The sequence below is a fragment of the Poecile atricapillus genome, chromosome 3 (assembly GCF_030490865.1).
Source record: "Poecile atricapillus isolate bPoeAtr1 chromosome 3, bPoeAtr1.hap1, whole genome shotgun sequence".
Lineage (NCBI taxonomy): Eukaryota > Metazoa > Chordata > Aves > Passeriformes > Paridae > Poecile > Poecile atricapillus.
The window spans coordinates 45,160,129-45,172,644 of record NC_081251.1 but is presented as its reverse complement, the minus strand read 5'-3'; the positions used below and the strand labels follow the sequence as shown (position 1 = coordinate 45,172,644).

Below are 12,516 nucleotides of genomic sequence, written 5' to 3'. Positions count from 1 at the left end.
CAGGTGCTGATCTGGGTGTATGTGGTTGAACTGATGAAAAGTTGATTTCATCGTGCTTCAGCACCAAACTGCTGAATTGATTGATAGTATTTCAAATAAGTGATTTAGGCTTAAGCACATGTGTCTTCTGTGAGTCTTCTGATACCTGATTTATTCAAGTATAATCAGTAACTTTTTCATAAAAGCATCACAGTATAGCGCATAGTTATCCAGTGACCATTTAAAACCTTCGGAACACTTTCTTCCCTGTTTCTGTTGCAAAACTTTTTCATCCTCATGACTTGTAGTCTTTAAACGCATAAAGTTTAGTTGGGTGTTTCTTTTAAAAATGCCAATTCTTTGTTTAGTTCTGTCTCTTTAGTTTTGCTTTAAATTTGTAATTTAATTTTAAGTAACAATTAGCTTCTGGTTGTGGTGAATTCAGTTTTGACCCAAGAGAGATCTCCTACAATTGTTGTTTTAAAATAAAAAAAGCAAAGACAAAATGCCAAATTAATTTACATTCTACTGGTAGGGAGTGAGTGTTGCATTTTCAATGTGTTTCATTGTCTGCAAAATTTTTCCTTCACAGTGCTTTCTAAAGCCTTATATGAGTAAAACTGAGTGGGGGATTACTTAACTTAAATTTTAGTCCTATTCTTTTTTGTTTAGAAAGTTTTGTGGTTTAGGTACGTGAACAATCTTTGCAGATCAGGAGAGCTGCAAAATACTTGTGTGGTTTATCTGTTGAACAAAACAGAGAGAAATTTGCAAACTTACTATGAAGTAGGCAAGAATTGAATGAGATGCAGGGGATTCAATTATCCTTGACTATCTCTCTCTGGTTTTGGGGGTGACAGGACTACTAATATAATTGTCACAGGAATAGCATCAAACTGTTTAATGTCATATCAAGTTTTGGGGAAGCTATACTCTATAGAATTAGGTAGTTCAGAATAAGCTGATACAATTTTTTTCTGTACCTAGTTTTTACAAGCTTTTATAGTTGTCAGCTTTACAAGTTCCTGGGTGGCCACATGTCATCTGTGTTCTCACTCTACTTTTGCCAAATCAGCCAGAGTTTTAAATACCATCTAGTGCTCACATCTAATCTGTTTTAAATCTGCACTCGTGGTTGATATGGAACACAATGGTCATGTTTCTGCAGCCTCAAAGATTGGCGATTGCTAATTGAATTCTACATGTTAGAAATTTGAGTAGATCAACACCATATCCCATGTTCCAACACCTTCAGATTAACTAAACAGAGGTTCTCACTGTCTTCCACTATTGCCTTTTAGAAATCAGCCATATACAAATGTCTTTATGTGTCATAACTGCTGTTTTAATTAAGATGAATTCAGTGCCAGGCTGGATGGGGCTCTGAGCAACCTGGTCTAGTGGGTGGCATCCCTGCCCATAGTTGGGTGGTTGGGACTAGTTGATATTTAAGGTCCCTTCCAACCCAAACAATCCTGTGATTCTGTGAGGGCATCACCTGGTCAAAAGTGCTAAGTTGGGATTTAAGACTTAGGAGACTATGACTGACATGTGCTTTGGATCAAAGTTGTTAATTTAATTCCTGTATTTATATAATTTATGATTGCCTTTTAAATTTTATTCACCAGTGATATCTAAGTGTATTGACACTGGATGAATTTTCTTTTGTCTTGATTCTTTTTCCTTCAGTCTGAAAAGGGCCAAATGATCTTATTCTTTTGCAAGTAAGGTAATTACAGTGACATCCTAACTTCAAAGTGTTACAGGTCAGACTGCATAGTTTATGGATAGACAAGTTACTTAAACAGGAGCTTAGTTACAACATTTAATTTCAGTATGTGGAGAAATTCTGGACAAGTTATTTTCTTTCCACTGTACTTTTTGTAGTATAAAAGAATTCCTTGACCAAGGCTAAGTTGGTCCTGATTAGCTCTGCAATACAATTAAAACTCTCTTAACAGAGCTTCCATACCTCATCATGGTTAGTTTGACAGTATAAGTGCAATTTCCATCCAGCCCCATCCTGTCCTAAGAAGACCATGGGAAGAAGTCTTGTTGACTGTCTTAATGTGAAAACTCCTCTGCTGAAGGCATGTATTACTGAGCTGCATGGCTTACAAGTTGCTGTTACCTTAGTCTTCCTTCCTTTTAGCCTTCAGCAGAAAAACTTAAATGAAGGCAGCTTATAAAAGCAGATGTCACAAAGAGGAAGGAATTGTGTCATATTTTGAATTGAGGAAGGAGCTGTTGCTCCTGCTGTACTCTTTATTTGTACATAAACACCAGTTTGCCTGTGGGTTGCATTCTGTTTGTTTGTTTGCTTTTCCTGCATGCAGTAGCTGACATACTGAAATGAGAAACTTTTGGAGTTTGGTGGCAGAAGCAAAGTTTACAGGTGTGCATTAAGCAAAGGCTGGGTTCACATATGATGGTTACTATGTGACATATAGAAAATAGAATGGATTCCTTTTAGGTAGAGGGAGTAATCTGACCAACTTCTTATGTTCATACATGTACAGTGTCACTTAATTGGATAAAAAGCATTCTTTCCTCTGGTAATGCTGGATCTTATGTTAGTCCTCCAACAGACCTTGTACTGCCTTCTCGGGGTGAGGTGAGCATGTTTGTTCTGTGTTTTGTCAGCTTGGTTAATCACAATCTCTCTATTTTTATAGAGCAAATTCGATTAAAAAATATAAGGAACGTATATGGAAGGTGTTTGTGGTACCGCTTGCGACTGCTAAAACCACAGCAGAACATAATTCCTACAGTGAAGTACGTATGTTTCCTTTGCATGACTTTCTATTAAAGCAGTTCTTACTTTTTTAAAAATAGCAATGCATTGGTTTGTAATCAAAGCAGGATTTAGTTACTTTTGCATCACTAAAGAGACATTTGCAATCTGCTATATGTGAATAATTAATAGGTAATCATTATTGTTGAGTAGGGCTTGAAATCATGATGCATGGTGTTTGTCCTATATCAGATATCTGAGAAATGAGACCAGTGAGCCTCAGATGTAAAAAAATAAACAATTTTTATTTATTAAAAAAATAATTCTCCCTCACTGAAATTAATAGTGCTAGTGCGATCTTCTGATTTAAGTATTTAGTATGTGAACATATATACTCAAATATAAAAGAATAATAACTTTGTATGTTTGAAGGTGAAGGCTTTATATCCATCAGTTCCTTGTTACTTCCACCCTCAAAATATTTGCTGTTACACACCTGTGTCAGCTTTTTGTGGTTTTTTTTTTTTTTTTTTTTTTTCTTTTTAACACATTGCCTAGAATCTAGTCAAAATCTTTCTGTAAAAATAGGAAATAATAATGTATACCTGCTGAGGACAGACTATTAAAGAACAGAAAGAGACTGCGGTAGTGGATTGTCCTTGTTAAAAACTAGGAGAAAAAGCGGTATTAAAATTGAAATGCTAATACTTGCTTTATTGTTTCTTGTTATTTTAATACTGTTTCTTTAAGAGTGATATGAGATGGCTTCTAATGTTATTAGAATGGTGCTAGAGCTAGTGGATTTGTATATTTAAAAAATTCTTTTCTTCCAAACAGGAAAATAGTCCTCCTTGCTGGCTGGGCATTATTTTTGTTCCTTGCATACAAAGTTTCCAAAACAGACAGAGAGTATCAAGAATATAACCCTTACGAAGTGTTACATTTGGATCCTGTAAGTAATAACATTTCACTAGTCTGTACCACTGTAATTGTATATTCTGTGTGTATATGTCTAATCTTAGACTTGTTTTTCCAAACAAAGTATAGTGAATCTATCTAGTGTTTTTGTTCTTTTTTGGCATATGAAAGCTGCTGCTGCAGTTATAAAGTCAGTTGTTACGTGCTTTTTGCCTATATCTGTACCAATTTATAACTTTTGTATCTAGCTTCTTCAAAATTCTAGTAATGTAGTGAGGTGGGTTTTTAAAAATCCTATTCTGATGTTGTTTTCCTCTCTGTGTACAGGAAGACAAAAAAATCCCTTCTGCTTTGTATGCTCTGTATAAATCTTCTCTCTTAGGGATGCTGAAGAAACTGTATAAACAACAGTGTGAATTAATTTGATTTACAGTTTCTCTACAGAGCAGTGTTTGTAAATGAAGGGTTTCAATGAAGGGTTTCAACACTGAAGGGTGTTGGTGATGCACATTCAAGGCTAGCTTGAATCTTGGTTGTATCTCTAATTGCTAACAACAAATTCTAAACAGTGATCCCAGCCAATAGGTTTATTAAACTGGGATAAAAAAAGATATAGTTCTTACCTAGAAAATAGATGCAGTGCTTTGTTTATACTGAAAGACAGATTCAAAATGGATTCAAAAAATTACATATCCCAGGGACAGACTTTCTGAACTTCTTTTAAACTCTTCATCTTAACCACAATACCTCAAGCAGATTCTCTGCTTATGTTAATTATTTCCTGATACAAGGCTCCTCTTTTGAACAGTAGAGTCATCTTCCAGTTCTGGAGTCTGAGGTATGTTTCACTCTCAAGTCTAAAGAAGTATGCTATGGATCCAGCTCAGCACAAGAATATGAATGAGCTTTGAATGTACCTGTTTTGATTAAATGTGATGTATGTTGTTAGTGTGAGAGAGCTTAATATGTATGTGAACATTAGCAAATACATCTCTTGCCTTTAAATGACGTTGATGTGTCAGCAGAGAAAAGCAGCACCTTGTGCTAAGAAAGCCATTTATATCAGATGAGAAGACTGTAGCCTATTTCCAGCTAGAGAGGTAGAACACCTGCCTGTCATGTCTAGAGCCAAGTTACTGCAATTCAACCCCTGCTCAGCTCCTCCGTGACTCACTGATTGCCGACTTGAGTTCTCTCACTGATGCATAGGAAGGAGCAATACAAATTTTTACTGTTGAATGCTGTCTGTTGGACCCATGCAGTTTAAATTTTCATATAACTGGGTTGTCTTTGAGTAAACAAATCAGGCTAGGGATTAGGTCATCAGAGTATTTTCCTTCGTTATCTTTGGGAAATTTCTGTAAGTAACAACCAAGAGGAGAAAGACAGGAATGCATGTAGTGAATTATAGCTTTGTGTCTACTGATGAAAACTTGTACGTGTGCTCAAGACACGTGCAATTTAACTAGGCAAAGAAACCAATTCTGGAATGCCTCAAGAACTGAGGGATGGAGAATGTTGTCATAAGGACTAGCTGAATGAAAGTAGAGATTTTAAAATGGGGAGGAAAAGATGGTTGTGATGATAGATAGTTGAAATAGGGCTCAAGATAAGAGTTCGGTGTCTCAGAATATGTTTCTTGCTTTTAGGCAATTTTCTGTTAAATCTCACGAAAGGCTTTCAGTTTGGACTGTGTGAAAAATTAACAGATTTCTTCTGTTACCATTCAGATGGAGCCTTGAGAATTGTAGCCAGTCCTGCTGATGAGATGATACAGATGCTAAAGTGTAGTTAGATAATGGAGCTGTTATTTTTGTTAAAAAAAACCCATAACACCAGCAAAACCCCTCCCCCAAACTTAATAAATTTAAAATGGTTGCAGATGCAAGCACTTTAAAGTTTTGATGCATAGTAATACACTTCTTCTTTTCATTCACACTCTAGTCAAGATTATTTTTTTATTTTATGTTAGCTTATCAATTTATAACAAGAAGCGTTTTTCTCCGGAGAAGAACCACAACACTGATGAAGTCCAGATAATGTACTTACACCAGATTTTATATGTAATATCTGCACTGTGTTTCGACCATAGAATAGCTCTTTTTGAAGCACATCACTTGAATTCATTAACACATAAGGTGTGCAAATATTAATAATTTATTTAATAAGTATCTGTACTGCAGTTTTAGAGATGGGATCCAAGGCATAAAGATGAATCTCAAAAGTGACTATATACAGGCACATTCTGTGTTCCAAGCAGACTGACACCAGCTGTCCAAGGCTACTAAGCATTTCTGTAAGTCCGGCCTAACCTCTGTAGTTTAGCTTTGGAAAATGAGGAGTAAGCAATTAATGTAGATGGAAAACTTGTCGACTTGTGAGGGATTATGTTCACCCTCTGTGTCAAAGAGGAAAAATTAGCTTCGATTTTTCTACAGGCAGCATTCATGTGAACCATGAAACTCACTCTACACAAACAGCTTGGGATTTTTTTTCCTTCCCTTTGTTCTTTTTCCCCTATTTTCTAGCTTCTGCTCCCTATCTGGCATTCTTCATCTAGTCTTCAAACACCTGCTTTTAGTTGAAGTCTAATTGATAATGGAGTAAATTTATCTTGTGCATTAAATGAGGCAGGCATGCTGTTGAAAAACAGTATTGGAATATGGCAGACTATATAAAGTAAGATAAAGTAACAGCAAGTGAAGCCTCAGGGTAGTTTGATTTCTGGTTTAAATTTATTGAGACATTACCATCATCTGTAAATAAATTCTTGTGTGTTTATTATGCAGTTAAGGTCAGCATGCTAGGCTTCTCTCACACAAAATATTGAAAAGTCTTATGGTAATTGTGTGAAACATAGCAGATGACAACATACAGAAAAAAACTTTAGCTGAACTTACTATACAGTTTTGTTTGTTTTCTTGAGTAGTGAAGTTCACAGTCCAAGCTGGAAGTTAATGCACAGGGGATTGTGTTAGTGGCATTTAACAACATGCTGGAGCAGAATGAAAACCAATCTTTCTCAGGTATACGTATTCCCTTCGTTCAAGAAGTTTGAAATAATTGATGGGTAGGATGATTCTAGTCAAAGGTGTTTTTTAGTGGCAGGGAAATCTGCAGTTCCTGGTGACTGACAGATTTATTTCTGCATACAAACTGCTGTGGACCATCATACTCCATCTATGAACTATGCCTAAATAGAAGAATATTGCAAGTGAGAATTCCTTGTATTCATGAATACGTTTAAGAGTTGCCAAACAGATAAGAAATCTTTCCTTTTTTTTTTTTTGTTCCTATGGATAGATAAGCAAAATAATCCAGAAATCCCAGTATTCAGTCATCTGAGTGTCTTTTATTTAGGCTGTGACTTGTATCTCCATTTAAAAACATAATGGTTGTAAGAATGTTTTCAGAAAAATAATAATGTTTTCATGAATTATATATATATATAGTTTAATCATCCTATGTTACAATATAATTCTTCAGTGAATGCTTCAGAAAAATGCTACGCAATATATATTAGGATTCTATATAAGAATGAATGTCATTTAAGGTATTTATTAATAAATGCAAACCTTTCCTTTTGAAGGGAGCAAGTATATCTGAAATAAAGAAACAGTACCGTGCACTGTCCCTGAAATACCATCCAGATAAAGGAGGAGATGAAGTTATGTTCATGAGGATTGCTAAGGCCTATGCAGCGTAAGTTTCTTTTTTACCTATGAAAAAAGGGAATCATAATATTATGGGGAGGACAGCCTTTATAGTAAGAACAAGGATGACCTAACCGGGCAGGAAAAAGTGTGTTCAGATATGTAACAAAAGTCAAAACATGTCTTCCTGCAGTGTGTACTTGTTTTGTACAAGTTGGGAAGGATAATTTGTTTTGCACCTGTCAGAATACTGTAAGGTGTTAGTTCTTTTGTGTCAGCTAGGAAAAGTAGTTCCAATATAACGCATATTAAATCTTAGAGATGACAAAGAACAAAATGGTTGTTGTGGTTTTTTTTAACCAACCCACTCTGTTACAGCAGTTTTGAAGTGATGCTTAGAAAATATATGTACTGTTCATTTCAACTGGTGGTAAAGCCAGAGAGTAAAAGACAGTACTTTAACTGTTCCGTCCAGTGAAAAGCATGTCTCATTCTGGATCTGACTGTTTTCTCTCAGTTTGCCCCTATCCCTTTCCATTTATGCTTGCCATGCGGTCCTGATTTTTCACTTGGTGACCGTTTCATAATACCTGTGTAGTTCTTAAAAGCTGAGTCCTTGAATCTGCTTTTCCTCTAGAGTATTTTTTGGTCTTATCTTTTATAGCATTTTTATTTTTTTAGTATCTGAGAGAAGTCTATTGTAAGAATTTGGTGTAAAGGAAATCAAAATACAGGAATTTCAATACACAGTTCGATGACAATACCAGTGGGATTCCTGTTACTGGTGTCTCTAATACACTCACTGTCACAATGCTGATGGGAGGGCATGTGTGGCTTGAAGCCAGCTGGAGCCCATTGCTCTTACAGAATTCTAGTTGCCTGGTTTTTACACTCTGGTGGACTGAGCCAGTGGACTCCCCTGATGCTGGTGCCTCAAACTTGAGCAATTTGTACTTTTTTGATGCACTCAAAGAGAAATGTTTCTACCACCAGTTGATCCCCTCAGCTGTTGATAGTTTTTTTGTGTAAAACAAAGGCACCTTCATGTCCCCTTTGTGCTGAGGTGGAGTCAGCTTCTTTGCAGCAGCTGTGCTGAGTCACTGTGGTCACTCAGAGCTTCACAGCATGTCGCTCTTACCCATTGCCTCTGAGACTTCTTCAGTTATTGGGGTTTATTGCATCAGTCACAGCATCAGAGAACCTGGGAAGTTGGTGATTTCTGCCTTGAAGTCAGTTGTGTGTGTGGTTAACCTTTCTGATGCAGAGTCCTGTTTGGGAAGAGGTGGGAAGGAGAACCAACACCATGCTCACTTGAGCAGTTTGGAAATCATACTTCTTGCTTAAACACATCTGTATCACTTAGAGAATGTCTTCAGTAGGAAATTCTGATATGCCTTTTTGAACTCCTGAAGCATGTAAATTATTTACTTTGCAAGCCAGTACTCAAACACTTGGCACTACAGTTTGATACTTCAAGCACTAGCCCATGGGCTGTGGCAGAGATATATTGTGAGGTAAATGATGCTGAAGTTCCTTGGCCATGCTGTCTTGACATAATGTTAAAGCTGCTGATTTGGTGGGTTTGCTTTGTCAACAAGTGAGAGACTTAGAAATGATCATGAGAGGCCTGACTTCTTCACTGGGTTTCTTATATTACACAAAATCTTTCATACTGTGAAAGCCAGGTATTTTGTTTTCTAAAGCATTATTCTTCCTTCTGGTAACAGGGATTCTGTCAAGGTGGCATGCAATTGCCAAAGAACTGTCATTTCTGAGCAGGCATAGAAACTGTAAGATTTAGGAGGTGGTGTCTTATTAAATAAGAGAGTGTTAAGTTAGGAAACTTGGGAGTTCCAGGGCAAAAAACCCTTACAGCAACCAAACACAAGCTGTCAAAGGCTAAAGGTCTAGAATGAGATAAAGGCTCATATGGACTACTCCTGATCAGTCAACCCATCTTCCATGTTTACCTTCCTTCCAAGAAAAAAGATAAATTTCAATCTCTGCCTTTCAAAATTTACTGTGCTGTAACTTGGCATCAAAAAATATTGTGTGCTGATGGGTATGCAGTCACCGCCATGAAAGGGAGATGGGATTGTGCAATCTCCTGCATGTGCATCTTCTGTGTCTGATTTCCTGTCAGAGTCCTTAAAGAATTTGCTTGTGTATCAAGGAGCAATATAACAGTATTGTTTCCTATTAGATTTCATACAAAAAAATACCAGAAGCTGTTTAGCTTTTCAAACTACCTCTAAAGGATAGTGTGACTGCCACATTTTAAAGTTTCTGTTTGTTAATGGTTTAAAGAAATGTCTTCTGTATTAACTTAGTATCTTTTCTTGTAACTAGCTTAACTGATGAAGAGTCACGAAAAAACTGGGAAGAATTTGGTAATCCAGATGGACCACAAGGTAACAATTGTGAATGACAGAGGTCCTGTAATCGCTGTACATTGAGATGTGTAATATCTGATCAGTCAAGAAGCACTTAGAGCTTTATATAGCAACTTTCTCCAGTGATTAAAGCAACACATCTGACCAATTCTTTGCTTTGAAACTGGCTCTGGAGGTGGTGGCAGGGAAAGGCAAGGAGTTTACATTACACATCTCAAACTTTTAATTGTGGTAAAAAGAGAAGAATTTTTTTTTATTAGTCAGCTTCAGCAAGTATCTAGGGAGACTTGCCAATATTAATGGAGGTGTAAGCAAAAAACAGAATAGTGCTTATCAGAAACTTGTCGATTTTAAACATTTCCTGGTATTTATGATCAAATACTAGAGATGTATATTGAAAAATTAACAACTAGCCATAGTGCAGTAAATACTTTAAAAGGATGTACATGGGGATATTGTTTCTGGGCAGGTAGCTACATGAAAATAATCCTGGTGATGGTGTGTCAAAGTTTTACAGTAGGTGATCCAAACTAAATGACTTTAAGACTGAAAGTTAATAATTTTTTCCCAATTATCAGTTGTGTGAATCGCTTGTAAATCACCTTTGTGATTGCTTAAGTGGCCTACTAAGGAAAAATGTTGCATGTTTCTAGCTGATACTAATTACAGGCAAAATGGAAACCTGCCATTTATTAAGGCAAGTTATACAACATATCTGTGTGAATGAGTTACAGCCAGCTTGGAAATAATAAATGAAATTTGTAACTTAATTCTGAAGTGACAGGATGACATGAGGGTACTCTCTCATCTGTGCTGTAAATTCTTCTGAATTATATCCACCCAACATAGGACGTTAATTTTTAAAGTTAAAAAACCAACCCCAGCCCTTGTATTGGTATTTAAAAGAAATAAAATCTTCCCTCTTCCTTCAAAAAACATCTTCGCCAACTATATCAATCTGACAAAGGCATTTCTGATGGATTAAGGAGGACTAAATTCTTTAATTGCTGTGTTTTGTAGCATAACAGATTTCTATCAGCTCTTAGCTTCTACTGCTTCCTTTGCTTGGCAAATAAGAGGTCTCTGTCCCTCTTGCTGCAAAATACAGATAAAATCTTTCTTCAGAAATGCTGTCACAATATCAGCAAAATGGTACCATAAATTTTAATAGCTTTCCTAGGACCTTTCTGGAGGGTAAATTGTTTTTCATATCCATAAGCTACTCGCTTAGTGTTAACAAGGCATAGGATTTGAAGTTAGGCAGTTTTGTCAGTGTCCTTGAACGGATCCGAAGCTGTGACTTCAAAAGAAAACTCAGCCAAAACTTGATAAGGCACAAAGATCCTTGGCTGGCTTAGTGATTGTATTCACAAACCTAAGAGATTTTGGATTCCCAGAGGGCAAAATGAAATGATTTTTGGCAGGCTAGCAATTCATACTGTGAATTCTGAAAACTCTACCTCAGGCTCCAGTGGAATTAGAATTCTCTGGTTTATTTCTGGACCTCTCATTATTGTTTGAGACATCTGAAGGGTGGGAGAAGTCCCTGAATTTTCTCTCTCCTCTATTGTCTAACCTTGTTCCACATTAAAGTGTGAGGGGCTTTCTAATTTAGTGAAATCCATCTTCTCTTTATTTATATATCAGTGGTGTAAAAACATGTACCCGAGCTATGTACTCTAGTCTTTTAGTTCTGCACAGACAAAGGATGGACACAACATTTTTGCATTTGCATGACTTGCTCCTTTACTAAAAGCAAATGCAAAATTATTCAAAGACTGTTTACAAGCAGGTGAGGGGGATCTGAAGAATATAAAGGTAGTCTACAAAAATGCCTTATGATTAAAGCCTATTGATAGGCTTTTAACCCCCTTGGTATTTGCTGGTGTTTCAGCTCAATGAGCATGAGTGGGGGCAAGGAGACTCTCAGACCAGAAGAGAAAGAGCTTTTTACTGAGTTACTTCTATTACTGGAGCAATTTGAGGCTACAATCCTAAAGGTCAAAAATATTGTAGTAAACTGAAATTTATTCCATCAGTAAAAGACAGATTTTTAGTAGATTCTTCTAAAAATCCGTAGTCATTAACAGATTAGAGTCTGGAGATCTTCCTTCTCCAGAGCAAGGCATTTCCTGTAACTTAATGGTAAATTCACTGGGTATCATCTGGTTGAACTCCTGTGGCTGAGGTGTGGTCAGGCTTGTCAGATGTTTGATTGGATACTCAAGAAATAGTAATTTTCAACTTAGAGAAGCCACGTTAGGCTTGTGCATAAAAACTGTTTATCTGAATTGATGGCTGTCACAATCTGTTGGAGATGGCATCAGTGTAGTGCCTAACTTCATAGGGGTACTAGCCCATCCTTTTTTAAGGCATTGCTCCTCATGGGTAACTGCTAGTACTAAGGAAAGCATGTTGTTTTTCTTTAAAGCAGGTCCTAGAAATCTTAGTCTTACTTTCTTTTCTTCCCCCTATTGATTTCATAGAACTCTCAGTATTGGGATAAGATAGTGTTTGCAAAATTTAATTTATTGCTGCCTGTGTCTGAAAAGCTATTTTATGCTACTTTCTACTCAGATCTGTATGCTGGAGATCTTAGAGAATCATGTCTTCTATTTTTTGTAGCCTGACTTCTTTTGAAATGAGAAGTGTTCCTCTTTCTTTCTTACCAGTCACACAGAAATTTGAACTGACAGAGGGATTTGTGTTTACAGCTTAGAACATTTTCTTAGAGGGACAAACCAATAGAACTTCCCATAGAAATAATTTGCTCAGACCATTTTCTTGCAGTTCATTTGCTTACTTAACTATATGTTTTTAAATTGCTGAAAACTCTGCA

General features: G+C 36.5%; 1 protein-coding gene across 1 annotated transcript in view; it reads left to right on the top strand.

The window, feature by feature from the left end:
- Window positions 1–12,516, top strand: part of SEC63 (SEC63 homolog, protein translocation regulator) — a 59,646-nt gene that overhangs the window by 15,948 nt on the left and 31,182 nt on the right. The window contains exons 2-5 of the mRNA XM_058835086.1: window positions 2,655–2,754; window positions 3,551–3,665; window positions 7,221–7,333; window positions 9,634–9,695. Coding sequence (XP_058691069.1) covers window positions 2,655–2,754; window positions 3,551–3,665; window positions 7,221–7,333; window positions 9,634–9,695 — 390 coding nt within the window. The remainder of the gene's footprint in view (window positions 1–2,654; window positions 2,755–3,550; window positions 3,666–7,220; window positions 7,334–9,633; window positions 9,696–12,516) is intronic.